Here is a 24,496-nt window from a genome sequence, read left to right on the forward strand (position 1 = left end):
ATTGTGCGCTTATACACACATATGTAAATACTAGGAAATGGCCCTCCATGCGTTAGTTTCGGAGTGCACCTGATATAATGATTTGAATAAAAAAAAGTGAAAATTTCATTAGTTTATTTGTCTGGGAAAAGAAAAACAAGGTTAAAAAAATATAAAAAAAAAATTAAAAAAATATAAACTTCAGCAAAGTATGAGTATTGGTCTGCATCTATATTAGATTATCTATTTACTCTCTATATAATAATAAAATATTATTAATTTTTTATTTAAAAAAGTTGAAACAAAAATAAAGGAAAATGACTACACTGTCAGAACAAAAAAAATGAAAAAGAGACGTCAATTCATGTGCGCCACGAGACTATTAAGGGCCTTTTGGAAAAACATGATCATTCATTAAATTCTATAAGAGAGCTACAAGTCAAATGATTAAGGATTTTAAGAACCTTTTGATAAAACAAGATCATTCAATAAATTCTACAAGAGTGCTACACGTTAAATGATTAAAGATTTTAAGAATCTTTTGATAAAATAGGATTTAACGGACTTAACGGAAAAATAAGAAAAGTTAATAGAAAAATAACAAAAATTACTATTCATAATTAGATAATTACTTATTATAATAGAGTAGATATATATATATTAAAGTTTTTAATATTATAACTAAAACGATCGATTCAAATTTTTATTGATTTGTCCAACATTGAGTCAGTCATTTCTTAATTTTGGCTTCTCAAACCTTACTTTACAATAAACATAATGAAATTTAAAAAGATAAATAACATTTATAGTCTTAGAGTATATAAATTTTGTATATTCTATTTGAAAAAAGTGGATAAATCTAAAATCTATATAAAAAAATTATTTTTTAATAGTAGACTTTGTTTTTAAATAAATGCGCGAGACTTGCATACCTTGTAACTGTATCTATTATTACTCATTAAAAAATAATATTTAACATATTATTTGACAATCTAATTTTTTACGAAATAAAAATAATTTTTCTAACTATATTTCTTTTAAAATTGTTTGAAAAAATGTCATTTTTAATAGGAGGATGCCAAGGGAATATGCCTTTCGTATTTTGTTTGGCCTTTGCTTTGGAAGCTGAAATGGAATAATAGCCAAAAGTTGTCGAGCAAAAGATGGAAAATAACAAGGAAAATGATAAGGTTATTATCTTTTTACTATTTTTTTACTATTTTTTTTGTATTTATTTTTTTTTAAAATTTTTATTTTACTCAATGATTAAGGAAGTGGCTAGTAGTAAGTTTATATATTTTTTTAATTTTTTCTTAGTGATTAAGGATGTTAAAAAAATACTTAAAATAAAATGATAAAAAAATAAAAATATTATAAGTAGTAAATAAGTAGTAGATGAATAGTAAACTTATCACTATCCAAATAACAATTAACGTCCGAGTACAGAAACATCTCATCTTATAATTATAATTTTTTTAAATTTTTAGATAAAATATAATAAATAATTTAATTTTTTTAAATTCTATAATAATAATATTAAAAATAATATTTTATTTAATTTTTATTTTTATCTCAAACTATCTAATCTTATCTTAATATTTAAATAGTCTAAATAGTTTGGATGTAGAGGTAATTTCATATCATTCATGTATAGAAGTTAAAAAATAATAAAAAATAATAAATTATTTATAAATAATAATAAAATATTTGAAACTATTTTAGTTACTAAACACAGGTTAAGGGGTAAAATTGACCGAGTAGGGAGGTACACTACAGCAAGTGGAATACGATGCTGAGCTGTGTATGCGCTAGCATACATGACAGCTGGGGTTAAAAACAGAAATTTGAACATTAAAATTAAAAATGGGTTATTATTTATTAAAGATACGCGTTTGGTTAAAGAGGCAGCACGCCGCTGCCTGACCACTGCAAGTTTCTTAGCTGTCAATTTTGGATAAGCTCCGGCGAGGGTGCAGGAAAGTCTCGTGATTCCCTATAATTTATATTAATGATAAATATAATAATATTATTCAATAAAAAAAATTCTATACACTATATTTTTATTTTAATATAATATTTAAGATTATTTAATAGTAATAAATATATAACATCTTATATAATAAAATAAAAATAAAATAAAAGTATAAAATATAACATTATCCGTAAAGAAACACCACATAGTAATATTTTGAATACTATATCAGCTGGAATTTATTATTCCTGCATGAAGAGCTAGGTGTTTTGTAACGCATCAAATATATGTTATTTTAGTGTATTTCAGTCAATATCCGTCCGTTTTCGATGTACTAGCTAAAAGTAATATATTTTTGTAATTAATGAAAAAATCTTGGCTTTTTTGTAATTTTCACTTAGATTCTCACATTTGAAAATTATTTTCTTAATTTTTTTAGTTTCATTTTTTCGAGAACTGAAAATCAAATTACTACTCCCCTTTTGTTGATGAAGATGAGTGATTATTTTTTTTAATAATTGGATTGAGCACTTAAAAGTATTATTGAATTTTATAAATATGTATTTTAAATTTTTAATATTTGCATTGATGTTGTTTTAAAATATAATTAATACATATATAATTAATTTATCTATATATAGACTATTTCAAAATGGTACAAAGAAATGATACCGTTATCGAAATGTTTTGTTCTAGTGCCTTAATCGAAATGGTCATTGGAACAGTATTCAAAACTTTGCCACATAAGACATTAATTTTTATTTATTATTTATTAATTTTTTTAGATGTGTGTGATGTAGAATTATTGAATAAAAGTTTTTCATATTTAAAAATATAAAAATAATAATTCGAAGATTCTTATTTTTGGGTTTAAATTTGTTACAATTTTCTGATATCATATCTTTTAAAGAGATATACAGTCATTTTTTTTTCCATTGTAAAGTATATTGAGATAAAAAAATTATAAGAAATTTTAATATTTCCTATTTATATTATTATAAAAATAATGTTATACGTACTTATGATTTTATTTATAATTCTATGCACATCATTATATGTACTAAGTGTCAGTTCTATTTTATCCGAAAATTGTAGGGGTACGTGGATGATCTGTGCGAGTAAAGACTAGGGCCCCCACGCATTTCCTCTGCCCGACCATTTTCCTCGTCCCATCGACTTTCCCCCGGGGTACCGACAGTTTTTTTTAGACGTGTTACACTCAGCGCACGGTTCCCCCAACTGCATTTGGGCCCCACTTACTCCATCCACGTCACACTCACAGACATCCGCCTCATGATGATGATGATGATTATCGTCAGGACACGTGGAGACCACGTGATCAGACAAATTTATTTGTGTGGGCCCGGCCCGTGGTTTATCTGATCGCCGCGTTTGAAAGTTAAAAAAGAAAGGAAAAAAAAAAAAAAGGGATCGTTATTCGTTCTTATCCGTAGGACTTTAATTGGGTAGTTGGACCCACCGCTCCTAATGGGAATGTATGTTCCAAACGCACCTTTCAGGCTGTTGGAGGATATTAATTCGTCACTAATGGTTGATATAATTACGAATTATGCGAGTGTTGTATAAATATTATATACTAAATAATGAAATTTATTATAAAAAAATTAATTTTTTAATATATATTTTTTAAAAAATAATAGATTCTATCATTAAAAATTTATTTTTTTAATATAAATATCATCTTTATTTATTTTTATCAAAATAAATATACGATACTTTCATATTATATAATTATAAATATTATTTCTCTTAATTTACTATCTCCTTTACTTTTCTCTTATAGTTGGGTGCATCCCGTCCCGAGAAACTAACGATAACAAATAAGTAAAGTAAAATTTCAAAGCATTTGTTAAAAAAAACCAAATTTATAAAATAAACTCACATATTAAATTTTATATAATATTTTAAATTATTAAATTATTTTTATTATAAAAAAACGAACTTATAACATCAAATAAATTAATTTATAAATTTAATTTTATAAAATCTTTTTATGTCGGCAATATTCCCAATTACAAATCCATATTTACATATCAGATAATTAAGTTATGAATTTTTTTTCTTTTGTCCATATCCCTTTCCTGAAGTAAACAAGAGGGTCTCAATAGAGTTTTGAGAGTATCTTCGGACAATTAAGCTCGTTCGTTTTTAGAGATGAGATGAGATGAGATGAGATTAAAGTTAAAAAATTAAATAAAATATTGTTAGAATATATTTTTTAATATTATTTTTATTTTAGGATTTGAAAAAAGTTAAATTGTTTATTTTATTTTGTGTAGAGATTTAAAAAAGTTGTAATGATGAGGTGAGATGAAATGAGATGTTTCCTGAAAACAAACAAGGCCTTAAGTCAATACAATTAAGCATCCTATTTCAAGCAATTATAATTCTCTAAATTATTTCCAAACTTGTTTATTTTGTCATTACTTCGTTAAAATTATTTTATTATAAAATAAATCTAACGTATTATATCTATATATATTTTTTTTAATTTTTTTTTTATGAAATTTCTTGTGAACTTAATATAACTTTTTTTTATTAGTGTTTATTTTTCTTTTTCGGAGAACTGTTTCTTAACTTCTAGCTAGATATTCTATCATTTTTATGATTTCAAATAAATTTTTTTTTTTCCCCTACGTAGTACATGTTGTGTTGGATGCATGTCATGACTATTTTTAAGTTCTACTATAGTACATGCCATCATCCTACTATAATATTGTTCGTAGGTTTTTCTTTAAAAAAATAAATGATTATCCAAGGGTAAAGAGAGTTTTACGTTTTACATAATAGAATGAGAATAGAACGCGAGTATTATAGCATGATCCTATCCGATCGAATTTTAAAAATATATAACATCTATATGGTTATAAAACTAAAATATCCCATTCATGAGAGGCGAATGATGATAAATATTATGGAAAATGCTATTTATATTTGAGAAAAAACGTAGTGTAGTGTGTACTTGAGAAGATGCTATTCATCCTCGAATATTTGGGGAACACATCCACGAGAAAACCAAATGGGTTTGAGAAGATATATGAGATCTATTATGCATTAGTTATTATTTATTTTCATATTCTATATTTATAATTTTTTATAGAATGTAAAGATATTTTTTATAAGATATAGATATATTTTTTATAAGATATGAGTCTTGAAATGTGAGATGATGAATAATCACCATGATAAAAAAAATTTATTCCATGAATATACGTGTGCTGCTCTAAATTGAAATGAATAGTGAAAAGTAAGGATGTAAATTTAAACCTGAAAATCAGACCTGAATTATGCAATTTCGGTTCCGGTTTTACGATTTCCGGAACCGGACCGGTTGGAAAAAAAAAATAAAACTTAACATTTTATATATAAGTTTTATATAAAATTAATATTATACAAAATATTTTATATATATAAGTTTTATATATAATATATAATTATATTGAAATTTTTATATATAATATAATTATATGAAATAATTTCATATTATAATTTATAAAATAAAATTTTAATCTTAAAATTGAAAATTTAATTGTTCTTAAGCTTTAAACATAAAATATATATACTAAATTATATTATATATAGTCTAATATATTATATAACTATACTAATATATAAGTTTATAACTAATACTAATATATAACTATACTAATAGTATAATATTAATACTATTATATAGTCTAATATATTATATAACTATATTAATATATAAGTTTATAACTAATACTAATAGTCTAATATACAATATAGTTATACTTATAATAATATATAACTAATACTAATCACTATAACTAAATCACTATAGTCTATTAAATGTATTGCAGATTTTAGTAATGCAGATTTTATTTTGTAGATTTTAGTATTACAGATTTTGTATTACAGATTTTAGTAGTGCAGATTTTGTAATAGGAATAGATTTTTAAAACAGATTTTTTGAAGCATTTTTTTTATTTACAGATTTTTATTTTTTAATGACAAACTTACATTTTAAAAAATCAAAAAATCGGATAAAATTGGACTAAAAACTGATAAAATTAAAGATATCGATTTAAGAGAGTAACCGATACGTAATCAATTTTAAAAAATATAAAATCAATACATACTAATTTAATCTTAAATTTTATCAAAAATCGAATTGGAGTGGATGGATTACACCCCTGATGAAAAGCGTGAAAAGGCACGTTTAATGCGGGATAAAATATGAATAAAATGGGATGGAATTGAGCCCTGACTGCAATCATATACACGACCAATGTAGCAGCATATATCGATCCCTATATCTTAATCTGTCACATCGACTTAAATAGATAAGTCTGTCCACTAACTGTTCTAATACTTCGCACTTGATTAAACTGTTTTAACATTTTGGGGAGCTATCTTACAGCCACCGAAAATGTGGTATGAAGAAGTATTTCGAATGCTGTATTTTATTTTTTTATATATTTTTTTAATCATTATAAATATTTTAAAAAAAATTAAAAAATTTATAATATTATTAAAAAATACTTCTTTAATCACTAAATAAATAAATAAAACTATTCCTAAATAAATAAATAAATAAAACCATTCCAAACCTAAATTCGAGATGCAAAGCATTTCTGCATTTTGGGCAAGTTGGTGTACGAGAGGATAAATATATGTGGTGGAATTTTACACTCATTTGATTTCTGTCTTTTAATTAATATTTTTCTTTATGCTAATCTTTGTATCTAAATAGTAAATTGCAATGTGGCAGATCTCAAGTGGAGTTACATGACTTATTAAAAAAATTAAAAAATTTTAAAATACAAATATAAAAAGGTAGAAAGAATTTAGAATTTTAATTATTATCTTTTTGTGTTTTCGAGCATAATTTTGTTTTAAATATATACTTTTCAAGTTTTTAATTTTTTTTAATAAATCAAGTGGCATTGTGGTGCTACATCAAGAGAGCAATGATATAAATTAATAGCATAATAGCATTACTCTTGATAAAAATATTTGAAATATAACACATTACCATCTATAATTAAAAATAATAAAATCTATATTCTAATATGACCGAGACCGAAAGTCCTATCGCAGAAAGGTACATATCTATAGTTTTTTTTTTTTTTAAGAAAAATGCTGGAGAGACTGATGCAGTGCACCGATGTATACTTTTGTGTGAAAATGATATTTCTGACAACCAAGAATAATGTTAAGTATAAGCTCCAAATAGATAAGTTTCATACAAAAATTTTATTAAAAAAAATCCAACAAATAAAGAATAATTTGTTTACACTCTTTTTAACAAGGGCTTACTTTTATACAAATCATTGCTTGAAAACTAATTCAATGTATTCTCGTTAGTTATTCCATAAGCTTGGTGTAGATAGAAGGAAAGGACAAGTGCAAGTAATTATTATAATAATAATTTAAAAAATAAAAACAGATATATCTTTTTCGGGGATTTAGTGGGACTGTGGGCGGCACAAAAGCAAGAACCAATACATGAATCATAAGACTTTTTTGGACTACAAACATCATACACCACTGTATTCTTCCATGAAACCACGATGCAATAACTGTTTCAAAAATATTTTTACTATAAAATAAATATAATATATCACATAATATATATTTTATTTCGATACTATAGTTTGGATTTGGTATAAAATAATAATAATAATAATAATATTAGAATTCTCAAAGGAAACAAACATGATATCTGCTCTCTTATCCAAACTCTACTATTCAAATGCCAATGATTTTTTTTTTTTTTTTATAAAATAAATGTGCTTTGGTTAAATTATAGTAATATTAAATATAATTTTAAGTTTACTAATTTATTTTTTAAAAAAATGAGACTCACTGTAAAAAAGTTAATTTTTTTTTTTTTTTATGGGTTATAGATTTTTCGTACCAGCGTTACACATTTTAAAATTATATAAATAATTTCCAAATTTATCTAATGACAGTATAGCCAAAGGAAAGATGTGATCAACTCTAACTTTACAAGTAGGCCGGTATTCTTCGGACCCAACTGGATTGGAAAAGGAAACGAAAGTTGACTTGCCATCCCTAGTCGGAGGGTCATTTTATGAAAGAGCAATGTTAGATACAGTCTCGATTTGAGGATTGCAATACAAGCCTAGATAATTTTATCTTTAATTTTTTTTAAAATTACAAAATTATCTCTCCTGAAATGATTTTTTTCTCATTTAATAAAGGGCCTGCACATGCAGTCCCCAAATGGGGACTGCAAATAAAATTTCTCTTTATGAAAAAGGTGATGAATATAAACTACTGTAAAATATGCATTCCGTGTTAAAAATAAGAGTCGTGCTAAATCTAGTAAGGATCTATCACTAGAGATGTCATCGATAAGGTTAAATGATCTTTTTTTTTTAATCATTTTTTATACTCTTATATTTAAAAAAATTCAAAACATCATTAAAAAATGATTCCTTAATCATTAAGTACAAAAAAAAAAAAGGGTAACCATCCTCGAGACATATTATTGGTGGCTTCATCATTATTGTAAAAATAATTGGCTCTTATTATTAAAATATATTCTTTTTATTTCAAAGAAAAATGAGAATATCTGTTTAGTGTATAACTGTAACAATTCTATACAGAAACAGTGGTGGGCCGAAATTCATTGTGGGTTTTGGTTGGCTCAGTCTTCATGTAGCCATTTATTTTATTTTATTTTCAAGTTAATCTCGAGTTGGGCCATGGCCCATTTACTGTTGTTTGATTTGTTGAATTGTCCATATTTTACAATCTTATTAAGTGGCCCATTAGTTAGTAAGGAGAGTATTTGTAGTGGGAGGACGAGCTAGTAAGGGCATGAATAAACTTAATTAAAATCCTATTTTCTTTCAATCTCATCATCTTCTTCCTCTCTTCTCTGGAAGTGCACATCTAAGTGAGCGGTTGTAGTGTATTTTCCTTCGAGTAGTTTGAAGTGCGTTACAAATTGGTATCAGAGAGACATCGATCTCTGTGCTAAAATTTATGGAAGAAAGTCTTGCATCATTGCTCAAAATCAAGGAGCTGGTGGAACAAAATCAGCAATGCTACGAAGTTATCCTGCGTAAATTAAGGGAATACCGGAACAACATCCTTGAAAATTTAAGCAATCTAGAGCATGGGGTGTCTGCGATGCAGGAAGATGCAGCAAAGGTTGAAGAGAATGGCCATGTCCGATTAAACAAAAATCCTGTCTCATTTTTTCAATCATCAGATTTCCCTTCTCCTTCAATCGCTGTACTTAGCGAAAATCATACCATGGCTGGAAAAGGAAGAGACCTAAGGTTCAAAACCATTCTCGACACCAACAACAAGGACTGGGGCCTTGTTGATTTTCTAAGCACCAGATGGGAGTTTGACCTTGATGGTTTAGACATCCATCGTCTTTGCTCCTCACCCTCCTCCCTCTTGCATTATCGTCGAACTCTTTGCAACTCTTCGTCCTCACTACGAAAAACCATTATCAAAATACGATTTCTTCCTCTATTATCAGAAATCATTGAAAACCCATTTTCATTTTCTAGTTTGCCTCTCATTTTCCTTTACGCACACTTGTCCTTTGTCATTTTCCACCACTCCATCAACTTAACTTTCACCTGGCACTGCCTCTTCAAACTCAATCGCATATCAGACCTACAAACCTACAACCCTACCAACTCAATCGCATATCAAAGGCCCCAATATCCCCTAGTTTCTCAATCCAAAAAATCACAGTCTCCGTCTTCGTTAATTGCCCCACCTAACTCGAACTGGTTGCTTCGACTTTAGAAGCTCAACCAGGCTGCCTCCGCCGTCATCCCACATTATTTACCCTTCAACGGTAGTTATTTCTCATCTTTCGATCACCCCAAACTCGGTAGCTACTGCTACTTCTCTTTTTCCCTCAGACTTGACTTGTTCCAACTTCCTTACAAAGATTTCGGTTATGCTTATGAGAATTTGACCCCAACAAAGGAAAACAATGTACTTGGATTTTTCCATGGTTTTCTTCTTGGCCATTTGCAATCGATGGGACTTGATTTTCCCAAAGACATCAGTGTGATTGTTGTTCATAAGGTGTTATAGGTCGAAGCAAATGTGAGCATGATTGGTTGATTCGATGGAGGTCCTGCAGGGAGCACGATGCATAATGACGAGGAGCAGTGCCTCTGGAAATCCCAACCCCTCATGCCCCATTCCCAGCCTCCCACAGTCAACGAAGAGGACACCTAGTGGAAGTCTCTCATCGTTGTCCTCCACGACTGGTTTGCTAACCACAACCTTGCCCGACTTTTTATCTCTTGCCGGTGGGGTCCTTTGCTCGAAAAAGCCACTTACAAGAATCACCAGAGTCTCTACATCTTAGAACAAACTAATGGTAGTGTTCCAAATACTTCGGTCATTGCAAATATTGAAGTTGTCAAACCTAAGGTTGCAGCTGCAGAGCACAAATCCTAGTTCAATTAAGAAGAAATTATTGGTGAAGAAGACTCCAACACTGACGCCCGCCCCTTGCCGAGAATTTTAGGGGTAAGAAATTTTTTGCTCCCCATTTATTTGATGTATTGCCGTTTAAAGGTGTTTTTGAGCCATTTGATAGAGGAAGAGAACATACCTTGTTTTTAGCTTTAATTCTATCAGAGATATGTTTTATGTTGATGATGGTACTTTGATTGTAATTATTGGTCTATCAAGTGATTCACCTTTTCAAGAAATGAGACTGGAGTTTGGCCTTTTGGAGTCTGTGAGTCAAACCAATCTGGAGAACCAGAACTTTGTGTGAATGGGAGATTGGCCTTTAATGGTAAGGACACTTGGGGGAAATTGAAGGTCTGTAGCAACAAACTAGTCATTCCCAACACTGTCCTTTTCATTGGGGGTTCTAATTCATAGCTTCTTGTTCGTTCCTCATGGTATGCTGCTATTGCCTTTTGGACATTTGTTTATTTGTTGTTGGACTTCATTTTTAGCTGGTTGTGCTCAGTCAGGCCAGACTACGAAGGTTTGTTTTGTTGTTAGTTTGTGTGCATGTGTACAACACAATTATCCTAGGGTGACACTGAATAATTTTCGTAAGATGGTGGATATGGATTTCAGTGGACAAGATGATGTCTCACAACTTTTGTTGGATAGGTTCAAGTGCATCTCTGCCTTTTTACCTCCTGATATTTTATCGAGGTTGTATCTAGGATTTTGTAAACAACTTTTGTGGCCACCCTTTATTTTCATGCTTCCCTTCTCAAGAAATCAGGGCGGAATTCACTCCAAGTTGGATTGGTTGCTATTATTGCTCAAGAGAGGTAGTGAGCATGGTACCAAAATAATTCGTGCTCATATTTTTACTAATGGCCATGACGTTGTGGATGGTTCAAATTAGGATTTGTTGAAACTCTTGAGAATGAACTAGCAAAATTATGTAAGAAGGGTGTCGATGCACGTATTGAATCTAATGGCGGCTGCATGTATGTCACAATGAATCGTTATTAGAATGATTGGGATGTAGTCAAAGGAGGAGGGAATGCCCAAGTTCCAGGTAAAGCTCCTTACAAAGTTAGTTAGACAGTCTTTGAGTGATATGGGATAGCAAGTATTGTTAAGGCGTTGAACACCCAAACTTCCACTAGGCCGAGTCTAAGTGGGCTTATAGGACAAGTTTATGCAATTGCAGTGGGAATGGATAAGTGAAAAGTGAAATTACTTGCAAGAGAGTATATTGTAGTTTATAAGAGCCTTACTAATGTTCGGAAATACTACTTAGTTATGAAGCATTCCTCAGTTGAAGGCCAGTTCAAGTTTAAGGCTACCCCTTTTGTTCCAAAGAGGACACCTTTTGAATTTTTTGACATAGTGAAGACGCTCAACAATATAAGCTGTATGTTTGCCGTATCCTTATCATGGGCAGTTGTAAGGAGCGGATTTTCGAATACCTTGGCGTTGTTAAAAGTGTTGTGGATTCTAGGAACCATCCACTGAATAATTCTAGAGAAATGCTACAGCAGGACCAAATCCTCAAGGTTATCCACAAGAATTTGACCATGAAGTGAATTGACAAACTCTCTGACATTGATGACAGATTCTTTGACATTGATGAGACATTCTCTAAGAATCTCAAGCTTGGTAACCGTAAGGATTCCCAAAACAAATCAAGGCTTGTTGAGCTACTCCACTACCACTCCACCAAGAGTGGTGATGAGATGACCAGCTTAAATTATGTAACCAAGCTTAAGAAAGACCAGAGTGACATTTATCACACCACTGGGGCGAGTAAGAAGGTCGTGAAGGACTCCCCATTCCTAGAGAAGCCGAAGAAGGGCTATGAGGTTCTCTATAAGGCAGATGCATTCAATGAGTATGTTGTTGGTCAGCTTAAGGAATCTAAAGGCAAGAAGCTTAACTACAGAGGAAGCGTGGAAGGCTAACCACACCTTGTGGATAAGTTGCTTTGAAGTGGGATGGTTTGTCACAATTATGTATAGGAATAGTGGTGGGCCAAAGTTCATTGTGGGTTTTGGTTGGCTCAGTCCCGTGGTTGTGTTGACTTGTGGCCATTTCTTTTATTTTATTTTCAATTTAATCTCGAGTTGAGCCATGGCCCATTTACTGTTGTTAGATTTGTTGAACTACCCTTATTTTATAGTCTTGTTAAGTTGGCCTCTAGCCCATTAGTTAGTAAGGAGAGTTTGCAGTGGTAGGATGAACTTGGAAGGGCATGCAGAAACTTAATCAAAATCCTGTTTTCTTTCAATCTCTTCATCTTCTTCATCTCTTTTCTGGAGGTGCTCCACTCAAAGTGAGCGATTTTAGTGTATTTTCCTTCAAGTAATTTGAGGTGTGTTACAAAATAACATGAACTCGTTTGATCATTTCATTTACTAGTGTAATCCACTAATCTTTATTCCTTTAAAAAATAAAACGATTAGATCCCTTTTGGATGTTGAGATGGTCTCATATCATCTCTTCTCATTTTATCTCAAGATCCAAATACTACTAAAAAAATAATTACTTTTCAATATTAAATTTTTAATCTAAACATTACGTAATCATTACAACATTTTTTAAGTTCCAAACAAAACACAAAAAGCATTTCAATTTCTTTTAAATCTCAAAACAAAAAAATTTAAAAAAATTATATTCTAACAATATTTTAACTTTATAATATTTTTATTTAACTCTATCTCTCTATTTTTCCAAAACCCCATAAAATATCTTAACTCAAACCATTTCACTACTATTCATACATTATTTTACTATTATTCATAAATTTCTCATCTCATCTCATCTCAACATCCAAACAAGATATAAAACTTCATAGCTCCTTTTTGCTAGAAAGAACGCTAGAAGAGCACATTAGAAATTTATGTAATAAAAAAGAAGTAATGTTATTTTTCATCTTAAATTTATTATCCCTAATTGTATCGTCTAATTTAGCATCATTTTATTATCACATTAATAGGTGTAATTAGAGATAAGAATCCCCAAAGACTATGATTCTTACTATATGACACGTACTGATTTCTCTTGCTCTTATTCCTATAATGGCCATACCCTTTAGGCCTTAAAAGGCTTTGCTCTATCATCGCCCCAAAAATAGAATTCGACTTAAATGAGACAACACTCATCTGTTATCATAGGCTCTAGGCCCATTAAAGCTTGATAGAACTCCACGCCAAGGGAGAAGCACTTCAAGAGGATGCATATTGTATTAGAGGAATACTTTATAAAGATGTTTGACAAAAACAAACTCACAAAATGACGTTTGATTTGATACGTTAAATTATAAAATTATTTTTATTATATAATAGATATAATATATCATATGAAAAATATCAGTTCGTGAATTTACTTTTATAAAATCCTAGTAGTTCACTTTTGGATTTTCGTCTGGTGCTATGAGATACAGAAACTGTTATGAACAGATCGCGTTGATGTATCAAATTTTGCTCCATATCTATCCAACAATAACTAACCTTTAATCATTTCCAAGTTCATACAATGATCATTATTGCAAATTTTAGAAGCAAAATGCATGATTAATGCCTCATTTGTAGGCAGTGTTTGTTTCCACCGGATATATTTTCTGGGAAAACATTTTCCTCTCTTTTTTGTTTAGAAAGGACTCTTTTCTCCAGGAGAGCATGTCATTTTCCAATTAAGCGGTTTTCTTTCACCCAGGCAATAAATGGAGATCCTTTTTCCGCTCAAATAAAATAATCTTTTGCTGAAAGAGTTTAAAAAATTCTATTATCAAGCCAGTGTTAGAACAAACCTAATCAAATGTTTACATGACACAATTTAATTTGAAAGATAATTTTTAAGATTTGAACGTTACAAATCAAATCTTACCATTAAAGTAATGTAGATTGTGTGCTCTATACACCGACTTGAGAATAGAGAAATTTGAAAGAGTTTTATTATTGCAAAGATACAATGTGCTGGACAAGACCTGCAGTGCGAAAATGACTGAACTGTGTAAGCTCTCTTTTCCACCATCCAACAGGAGGGGGTCTTTCACTATTGCATAGGGCTACAGAATGTACATCATAAACTACAAATTTTGAGGGAGTAAAATCAAACCTGGCAGACCATGCCCACCTCCAAAGTACATGCATGTGGTAGACTAAATGCATACGTGCTTGCACGGCTATTCCTCCGCAGGAATTCATAACCATAGTCAATTACAAGCTTCTTGAAAGTGCTAGATCCATGCTTTGCTTTCACGTACGAGTGCCCCAGTATGTAAGCTATCCCAGCTTCTCTAGCTTCCATCAACTCCTGCAATTCTTCCCCTGCACTGGCGTCTATTTTTGGGCTCTCCGGCACGATAAACCTTACCCTTTTTTGTGGTTTTATCACCGGTGATGAATTTATCTCTCTAAGTTCTGATGACCCAACTGGCTCTACATTGCTCACATCATCCCCACATATTTGAATCCCATTTGCATGCGTAGAACACGACCCGACCACTGTCATTTTGTCCTCATCCTTCCCCAACTCTTCAATTGTTTTATTGGATCCAGTGCTCCCAAAGCGTATGAACTCGACTATACTACATACAAGATCGTTCTCAAAATCAATGTCATCCTTGTGAATGTCACGATATCCATATCGAACGATGCACCTGTAGAGCCTGCACTCTTTGGGGCCAACACGACCAACAAGAAACCGCTCCTCAGGCTTAACATGTGGGACCGGGACATACTTGATGCAGAGAAAAATTAGGACCTGGTGGAAGGCAAGAAGGTTGGTGACAAAGTGGGAAAAGATTGCTGGGATTCCAGAGACGAGTTCAGTATGTATGAGGCCGATGCCACGGACTCGTACAATGCCTAGGCTGGGACCCAGGCTGAGTAGCCAGTTGATCGAGACCTTGTTTTGCACATCAAACTCGTACTTCTTTATGGTGCCATAGTGCCAAACGTGCATGGCAATCATGAAGATGGCCGAAAGGGCAATCGGGACCCAGGCTCCTTCAAGGAACTTGATAAGAGAAGCTGAGAAGTAGAGAGCTTCAATGGTTCCAAAAAAGAATACAAAGCAAATTGCAAAGAAGATATTACAACGCCAACATAGGACGATAACTAGAGACATTAAGCAGGTGGTGACCAACATGACAGTGATGACTGCCAAACCTGTTCCACACAAAGTATCTGGTTAATGGTTTCAGCTGAAAGAGACAGAAAAAGGCATAATCCAAACAACACTAAAATTGAAGAGTAATTGCTATTTTTACAAACAGAGAGCTGCTAACATTGGTCTGTAATTGCCGAGAAAGTATCAAAGAAAAATCTCAGAATTCTTGATTCTAAATGTGGGATGGAAAAATTCATTTTGATAAGAAAATCCTTGGGAAAGGGTTTACTAGAAAAAGGATCTAGTTGGGTCCAACAAATCATGACTATTGCATATACCTGATGCATTGCCCAAGCCCTTTGTGTCTCTGAAACCAAGAGTAACAGCCAAGCATAACAGCATCAAGATCCAGTTGATCTCAGGGATGTAAATCTGACCATGGATTTTGGATGATGTGTGGACAATTTTCACTTTTGGGAAGCAACCCAGTGCGGAGCATTGTTTAATGATTGAGAAAGTTCCAGTGATGATGGCCTGGCTTCCCACCACTGCAACAAGTACAGCTATTACAAGAACAGGGCATCTTAACTTCCCTGGAAGAATAAGCATGGGGTATTTCTGATTAGCTGAGAACATGCACGTAATCCAAACTATATTACCTTTATGGAGAACAAGTCAAAAGTACCTACCGGGTACAGACACATAAAACCCAATATTCTCCATATCATGATGTTCAGATAGATAAGCTGCTTGTCCCATATACGCAAGAATCAAAGATGGATAAACCACAGCCGTGAAAGCAATCTGCAGAAATGTGAATATTAGTTATTAGCCCGAATACATAAAATGAGAACGTATTTGTACTCCTTATCTTTTCTCCAAAGCCCAAAATTTTAACATTAATAGCAGACAAACCATGGGAATTGTATTCTGCTATACAAACATTTTTTTTTTTGTCTTGGTAGGTATAAAAGTAATTAAAATATGTCACCTGAGAACCATTAAGTATATACTAAAACAAAGGTTTTTTCTTAGTGTATCATGAGGTATTTGTGTACTAGAAAAGGTAACATGAACTCTTTCTTCGAAGATCTAATTGCCTTTTCCTTTAATGTTTGAAATCACCATGAAGCAAACAAAACTGATTAAGGAGGGAAAGGGATATTCGTTCACTTTAAGTCAGTATTATTAATAATAGCAGTGAGGTGCTGTCCTCTTTCAGAAAAGAAATTCTCATATTGGTGCTGTTACCACATCGAGCAAATTTCTACCACAGTGAGCTAATGTTTCTTCTGCAAAACGAAACCATGCCTCTAAGTATATTGCTTCTTTGCAATCCCATCAATGTAGCACCTTCTATCCTCTTCTCAAAAGTTGCCCACGTGAGCAACTTTTTGTCAGTTAACATGACAAAAGGCCCAACAAATTTATGTCAAGCCAAAATTCGGTTTAGAAACTATCAAATTGAAAACTAGGACTCTTGATTGCATCAGGGGATAAGCACCGGGGGTGGGGGGAGGAGGTTCTACCAGAATTTCTACAAAAGGGGTAGGCCAAGGCCAGTGTTGTTAAATCAAAACATTTGAGTAACGGTTCCTAAACATGCATGGTTATGTGGGGAAAAGAAATAAGGTTCCTTTTTCGTGTTTTGGGAATTATCATGTCAGGAACACTACCATCAATCATATCCCTATCAGACTAGTAGCTCATGTTTGACAAAAATTAGAACCATTTAACCAAAATTTTGACACATAGCGTTCATCAAGGAAAATGTGCCAAATCTTGGACATGAAAGGTATACATAAATAGCAATCATATATACAAGGAAATTCACAAGAAACACCTATAGCTTTCTTACATATACCTGATCAGATAAATAATTTAGGGTGCTAATGGTAGGGTCTGAATTGATGCAAATTCCAATGTAAACACTGAGCCAAATCTCCACCAAAATAACCTATTTGGGTCAAAATCATATTTTAGCTGCTCCAAATAAAGATGGATAACTCTGAATTCTTGATTAGACAGGCTTCACATTGACATCAAAATCCATGAAATATATTCTAGGTGATAACATGGTGCCAGTTACATGATACAATTAGATTTATCATAGGTATCGAATGGTTGACCAGCATTGCATTATAGGATTTTAGTATCGGAAAATGGTTCCATATGCAAGCATGACAACCAATATGCCTTGACATTAAAAAGCATCTGCTTTGCCACAATAACAACAAAGACAAATTTTTGGGTTTCTTTTTCTTTTTCTTTTTTTTTTTTTTTTGGGGGGGGGGGGTGTGAAGGGGAGGGCTCGTCACCTACACCTTTCAAAAGGATATTATTTCACCGCTAGTTTTCTAAGAAAATTGGGGTCAGTGAGGAGATGAGGTACACAATTTGAACTCAATCAGATACTGCAAACAGACTTAAAAAAAGGTTGATACAATCGTACAAGGTCCATCATCAACAGCAAGCACCACAAAGGAGTAATTTATAAATTGAGTTAGTTAAATGATTTACCTTGATCGATAACTGTGAAAAGTGCCCGAGATCGGCAAACATCGCTTCCGAACCTGGAAAAGTGCAAATAGGTGTTAGGGAAACAAACAAACTACTTTGCTTGTAATGGCCCTAGAATCAATATTAATCATCAGAAGTTCATACTTACCTGTGATGCACAAAAGAATACTACCCAGGGACATCCAACCTTCCTTTTCAGTTTTCCTTAAAAAATGGTACATGTAATGTGGAGAAAGTGCTCGATAGACGTGAGGATCCCACCAATATATATTGTATATACCAATGGCACTAATGCACAAAAGCCATGTCAAAACTATAGGAGCAAACAAGAACCCAACCCTGTGGGTGCCATAATGTTGAAGGGCAAACAAGCCTATCAATATGATGCATACAACTGGAAGTTCCACATCTGCAAAAAGTATCAAACTTTCAGGAGATAAGATGAAGGCAGTTGAATATATTTTAGAGTAAAAGAGACCAAAAGTTTCAAAGTTCAAAACTTCAAAACTTCAAAACTTCAATTGCTAATGCAAGAAGTTAAATAAAAGATTTGGGTAAGCTAGAAACCAACAATGAAGTAAAACCTCTAAATCCTATTACAAGCCAAAGCTTCTGAGTTTTCCAATCCAGAAATTTTTAATTGTCATAATCAAAAACAATTTTTTTTTTTGATAAGTAAAAATATATTAATATCAATAGGCCTAACCAAGTATACTGAGTGTATACTTGTTTTGAGGGTCCCTAAATGAACATCGCCCAAAGAGGGAGAAATTAGAAATCTATCCAATATACACCAAGCCCTGTTGGGACAAACAAAACACGCTTTCCCAAAACAAAGAAAGTCACTGTAACTACCCCAACCCTTTGTCTCCCACACAATTAATACACCACTCAAATTATCCTACAAGGACTGAGGAAGGCTTTATGCCTTCCCTCTAGTCTTCCCTTGAATTGTACTACTTCCCTTTGCATCACAGTTGATTGCTCAAGTAAGACGCTTTAACTCCCTGCTCTTCTTAAATCTTTATTTTGTTTCAAGTGAGTGACCTGCCTCAATTGCAGTGAATAGTGTTGTGAATTGATTGTCAAATCCTCCAAAAGTAATCCCCACACACTGCTGCATCTCATTAACCTTTTGCAAAACCCAATCCGATGATGATCCAGCTATATTGTTTGATGGAGGAAGAGATAACAAGGGGACAACATCTTCCCCAAACACAGTACACCAGGTCTTAAACATTCATCCTCACAAGGCACCAATAACAAACCCATATTCAAATCCCGTATCTCCTCAACAACTCCATTGGTTCTCTCTAATGGTAAGGTCATGGTCACCATTGGAGATTCTGGGTTAGCAACAAGTCCCTTAATCTCTGGCGACCCTTTATGTGCAACTTCGACGGACCCTACAACTTCTTCAGACCTCGACGTTACACCATTTTCCTTCAACTTTGACGTGGGACCCATAGTTGTTTCAGGGAGAATATTGACCAAGGGTGCAACACCGACTATCAGTCTTTCCTACGTCACTTGTGGCGAAGGGCATTCCATTACGGATGTTTCTACGCTGATACCTGACGTAGAACCCACTTCAAATAACTTGGTTTTTCTTTTGACCCGCCGCACTCTCCTGGATCTGGTTATAGGGACAGGGCCGAATCCGATTTTCCGTTTTCCTTTATTTGAGTTTAAAGGATTCGGGCCTATCATAGGTTTGTTTCTTACGACCCTGTTCCCTCCAGCTGAAAGCAAGTATATTTTCGTAGACAAGAAAGCAATCGTTGCCTTCAACTCAACAAGCTGGGTTTCCATCTCCTTTAATGTATTGTGCATCATGACAAGCTGGTTCTGAGCTTGTGTGATCTGCAGGCCACTTTCACAGTTCCCTTCACTTTGAGTCACCAAAGCATGACCTATCTTCAGAGCTGCCGCATATGATCGTCACCACTGTGGTTGTACTTGGGACTTTTTGTTTCAACTCTAGGTTGATGTTCTCATGATAGGATGTCCTCTTTTGGCTTTCCTTTCTTGACCCATCAACATGAAAGGAAAAAAAATATCCGCGGCTCTGCGTAATTCAACAGCAAACTTCTCCCAACCGAGACCTTCATACCCTTCAGGAATGACTACAACACTCCACCGGCCTCCTCCACCATATTTGGTGGCAGTTAGATACCTACCATGCACGATGGAGCATCATTGAGCTACGAATGCTCTGTTTCCTTCGTGCAAATGTTTAGTGAAATTCAAATTTCTCCCCGCTTATAATACTGCCACTGTAGCCACCAACCATCCTATACCACTCCGACCGATAGCTGCAAACCTCTAAACCCTTCTGCTCCTCTCCACAATTTTTAATGAGAACCTCCATGCTTCTGGTAAAAACTCAAAAGTCTTTGATTCCACCCAAAAGTGCACCAACTGACCCATATTAAGTTCAAACCTTCGATTTCAGATGCAGGGGCTTCCCAAGCTGAAGGGCTTCCCAAGCTTCATTCCTGTCGAGTGTTTATGCAAAGATGCGAGCACACGCTTCGGTGCAAATACGAGCACAAGCTATGGGAGGGACACGACGGAATAGTTACGGAGCCTAGCTGCAGATAGGGCTCACGGGACCAAATCTTGATGCCAGAGTACACCTAGTAGACTCGCCGGAAGCCGATGACTTTCTGTGTAGACAGCACGGCCAACGGAGCCATCGGTAGTAAGCCCCACTACACACGGGCTCACTCTGAAAGCCGATAGAGAGAGACTTGCAAAAGTTCAGGTCGTCAGAGGAAGGATTGACACCGGACGACCCCCAGCAAAGTTGCCATGGCCCATCGACCTTGTCTGTGATGGTGGTGAGGTGTCACACGCCAGCTAGGGTGGCCTTAGGGTGGCGGTGGGTTTGGGTGCCCTAGGGTTTTCTCTCTCTGTGCGTAAGGAATTTTGTCCTATTGTAAGGTTGCATGTGACTGTAGTGAGATATTTGAGTTGAGATTCAAAAACAAATTATGAAATGAAAACTAAACAATGGTGGTTCAGTCACGAATAAAGGAGTACCATCTTTGATTGTAAGAGAACGTTTGAAGAACTACTTCATTTCCCATATGAATCACTGAAGGTATGTGCATCATCAGTATCTTGATATTTCAATGATGATTTCTACTGATAAGTTGAAAAAGACAGGAAAAGAGTATGTCCTTTGATTGTTTTGGTCTGTTAAGTATATACATAATATTGTTTCACCTTAACAAGGATATGATACAATTATAGTTACATCAATATTAGGAACTAAATTCAGGATCTCTCGAGAAGGCGTGTGTTCCCCTACCTCAAATTGTAAACAAGTCAAGATATTACCAAATTTAAAGTAAGTTGGCATATTAGCAATCAGTAGGGTATTGACAACAAATTCAATCATAGGTTAGCTTCTTATGTACTCTGTTTTATGCACCTATAAAAAAAAATGTACTCTGTTTTATGCATTGGGATGTTGCTGGCCCTACTCCTAGATATGCAGCCACTAAACTCCACCTAACGCCAAACCGAGCCCATGGCAAAGATGATCTACCAGCAATAAGTGCAAATCCAATCAGACAATATATGAAAGGTAAAGAGGCTGTCAACAAGACGACATAGAAACCTTCTTTTTCTGGTAGGTAAAAGGTTGCTAAAATTATAAGTAGATGTCGTAGCCGGGGATCGAACCCAACTAGATTATTGCACATATAAGAAAGTAGCTGAAAGCCAAAAGGTGAAAACAGATCTTTGGGTCACTGCCTAATGGCCACCAACACACTGAAACCTTCTTTTAACGGGTTCTGGTTTGCAGGGGACTAAATTCTGAAGCATGAAAGTCAATTGGGCACTTGCTCTTCCCAACCTTTAACAGTGATTTTTTCGTGGTAATTTGAATGCAACTACAGATTTTTGGATTTCCAGCATAGCTTCTCTTATTTTATATGTTCCAGTGACATAAATAAGATCAACACAGGAATGAGCCGGAACATGGACAATGCAGTGTTTCTTCTCCTTAAACCCCTTGTAATCACCCTTAAACTACCTCAGGGGTAGCTATGAATCCAACTTCCTTTGTTTGAAATTAACTTCTCACTATCCACTCACATAGAGTACTTTTGAAAGAGGGACATACTCGAAATAGTGAACTTGGAATTTAAGTTTTCCATAATTACCGCGTGTCTAGGTTGTTTTTGGACAAGACAAACCACTTGGATCACAGCCATGCCTCACTGCTTCAGATATTAGAGTTTAAAAAGAATATAGGAAAAAAAAAAACAAAACTTGGCTGCTCTATGCATTCCGGTCAGTTTACAATGTTTTTGTGCATGGTTACGTATCCAAATGCAAAATTTGGGGGCAGGGTTCACAATACAGGACCGAGCCTTAGGAGCAGAGGTGGTTTGGAAATTATGACTAGAGCTCTAATTGAGTTGAATTCGAATGAGTAGTGGGTGCTCAAGTTTGTTTGTTTAATTTTTATTCGAACGAGCCAAACTCAAACTTATCACTAAGTTGCATTTTAAGTTCACAAACAGCTTAAAATAAATTATTCATATTATATTATAATCTTACCTACAAATTTTGACAAACAGACTTTGTTTTGTTTCTTTCTCTTAATATCCTTATGTAGTTTTATCAAACTGAACTACTGATCAACTTCGACTGAGTTTATCTCGTCTAGTAGTCTTGTTTATTCAAAGTCCTAATTAGGAATATAAATTAAAGCAACTCCCAGGAGACCGATATACATAATGGAAACTCGATAAAATATACGAGGCAGTTCAACATCCAAATCTGAAAATCGGATACAGTTGAACAAGAGAACGGGAACTCAAAATTAAACCTGCCCAACTTCACCGATTTATATGAAAAGAGATTCAAGTAAGATATTATTATTTGCCCTTTAAAACATCAAAGGAGAAAATCACCCAAAAGCTACTCAACCATCATATGTAAACTGAACAGAAGGACATAACAAATAACTCCTAACGAAATAAACACTGAAATAAAAGCTCTTGAGTCTTACATTTGTGTTGCTCTTTTGACATCGAAAGCTCAAGGCCAGAAACCGCGGAGAAAACTGCACGATTAAAATGAAATCCAATCAACTTAGTAACAAAGACCCAAAATTTCAAACTTCGAATCCAAACCCAGAAGAATAAGACCTCGAATAAATTACCAGAAATAGCCGGTGAGAGCACACCATCTCCAATCACCATGCAAGCACCAACCAAAGCCAGAACAAGCAGAAATCTCTGCAAAACCCGGTGCTTCTCTAACGTAGACTTCAAACTCGACCCAAAACCGGTCTTTGGGGCCAAACCAACGCTGTCCTTTTTGTATTCCGATAGCTCCTCGTCTGCCAACTGGCAATTGGGCAGTGAGCTGACTCGGGCGTGTCGACACAGCAACGAGTACAGCGCAAACGTGCCTCCCTCGCCATTATCGTCAGCTCTAAGCACAATAAACACGTATTTCAGCAAGGGAACCAAAGTGAGGGTCCAGAACACAAAGGACAACACGCCATAGATTTCTTCATTGCCATCCGAGTGTTCGATATCTTCAGCAAATGTGTTTCTATATACGTATAGAGGTGAAGTGCTCAAATCTCCATAGACAACACCAAGACTCTGATAAGCAAGAGTCAGCACTGTCCTCCACGACTCTGTCTGCAAAAAAACAACAACTCGTTCACAAAACTGAACTGGGTTTCCCTCGAAAAATCACAGTAAAAAAAATTAATGCATGTTTGTGAATATTCCCAGCTCACCTTAACATGGTTTTGATAAACTCCAGGTACCAGATCCATCGTTTATGAACTTAGAAATTGAGGAAAGTCATTGTTTACTGTGAAGTTCAAAGATTCAAGGAAGACCCATTTGCCAAAAATGTAATTATCAATTATAATTGACGGAAAACTCTTCAACAAAGGAGGCGACTTTCCAGATCAACGATGAGTTGTAGAGATTGAAAGCGATATTTCCACTAAGAAGTAGAAGGAATTCAAGAACAACCCAGTTACGAAACCTCCCTTCCCCAGTTTCGTGCTCTTCGAAGTACTTATATACACAGTAATCTTCAGTTAAGGATAAAACTTGGATAGCAGTTGAACAACAACGAATACGGAGACATAAAAAAGAACACACAGAAAGCCGCACGGTCGAGACTTGGAATCAGAACTGTGAGTTTTGAAATATTTTGCGTGAGAGCTTTAGGGAGAGAGAGAGAGAGAGAGAGAGAGAGTTGCAGTTGTTTGGGGGCGTTTTTGTGTTTGGGTACTGGGGTACACCGTACACACCCACACCCTTGGAGAGAGAGATAGAGAGAGAGAGAGAGAGAGAGAGAGAGGGGGGGGGGGGGGGGGGGGGAGGGGTGGTGAAATGGCAAAGTGGTCTCTGAGATTCAGCAGGAATAATCGGAACACGGAAAAATGGCCGTGTGGTGGCTCAATTGCTT

At 34.1% G+C, this 24,496-nt stretch overlaps 1 protein-coding gene and 1 long non-coding RNA gene across 2 annotated transcripts in view; one reads left to right on the top strand and one right to left on the bottom strand.

Annotated features, from left to right (window-relative positions):
- The window catches only part of LOC121257267, a 73,386-nt gene extending 53,094 nt beyond the window's left edge, over window positions 1-20,292 (top strand). The window contains exons 2-3 of the long non-coding RNA XR_005939182.1: window positions 3,282-3,286; window positions 20,138-20,292. This is a non-coding gene — a long non-coding RNA (uncharacterized LOC121257267). The remainder of the gene's footprint in view (window positions 1-3,281; window positions 3,287-20,137) is intronic.
- On the bottom strand, window positions 14,333-24,378 carry LOC121257264 (potassium transporter 6-like). Its single transcript, XM_041158211.1, has 8 exons — window positions 23,811-24,378; window positions 23,220-23,709; window positions 23,067-23,120; window positions 18,183-18,443; window positions 18,035-18,087; window positions 16,204-16,318; window positions 15,853-16,107; window positions 14,333-15,573 (listed from the first exon to the last, which is right to left on the bottom strand). Exons 1-8 carry the CDS (start codon window positions 23,847-23,849, stop codon window positions 14,513-14,515), a joined length of 2,328 nt encoding a protein of 775 aa, XP_041014145.1. The 5' UTR covers window positions 23,850-24,378; the 3' UTR covers window positions 14,333-14,512.
- Between the last annotated feature and the right edge of the window lie 118 nt (window positions 24,379-24,496).

Source organism: Juglans microcarpa x Juglans regia, chromosome 3S, assembly GCF_004785595.1.
Source record: "Juglans microcarpa x Juglans regia isolate MS1-56 chromosome 3S, Jm3101_v1.0, whole genome shotgun sequence".
Lineage (NCBI taxonomy): Eukaryota > Viridiplantae > Streptophyta > Magnoliopsida > Fagales > Juglandaceae > Juglans > Juglans microcarpa x Juglans regia.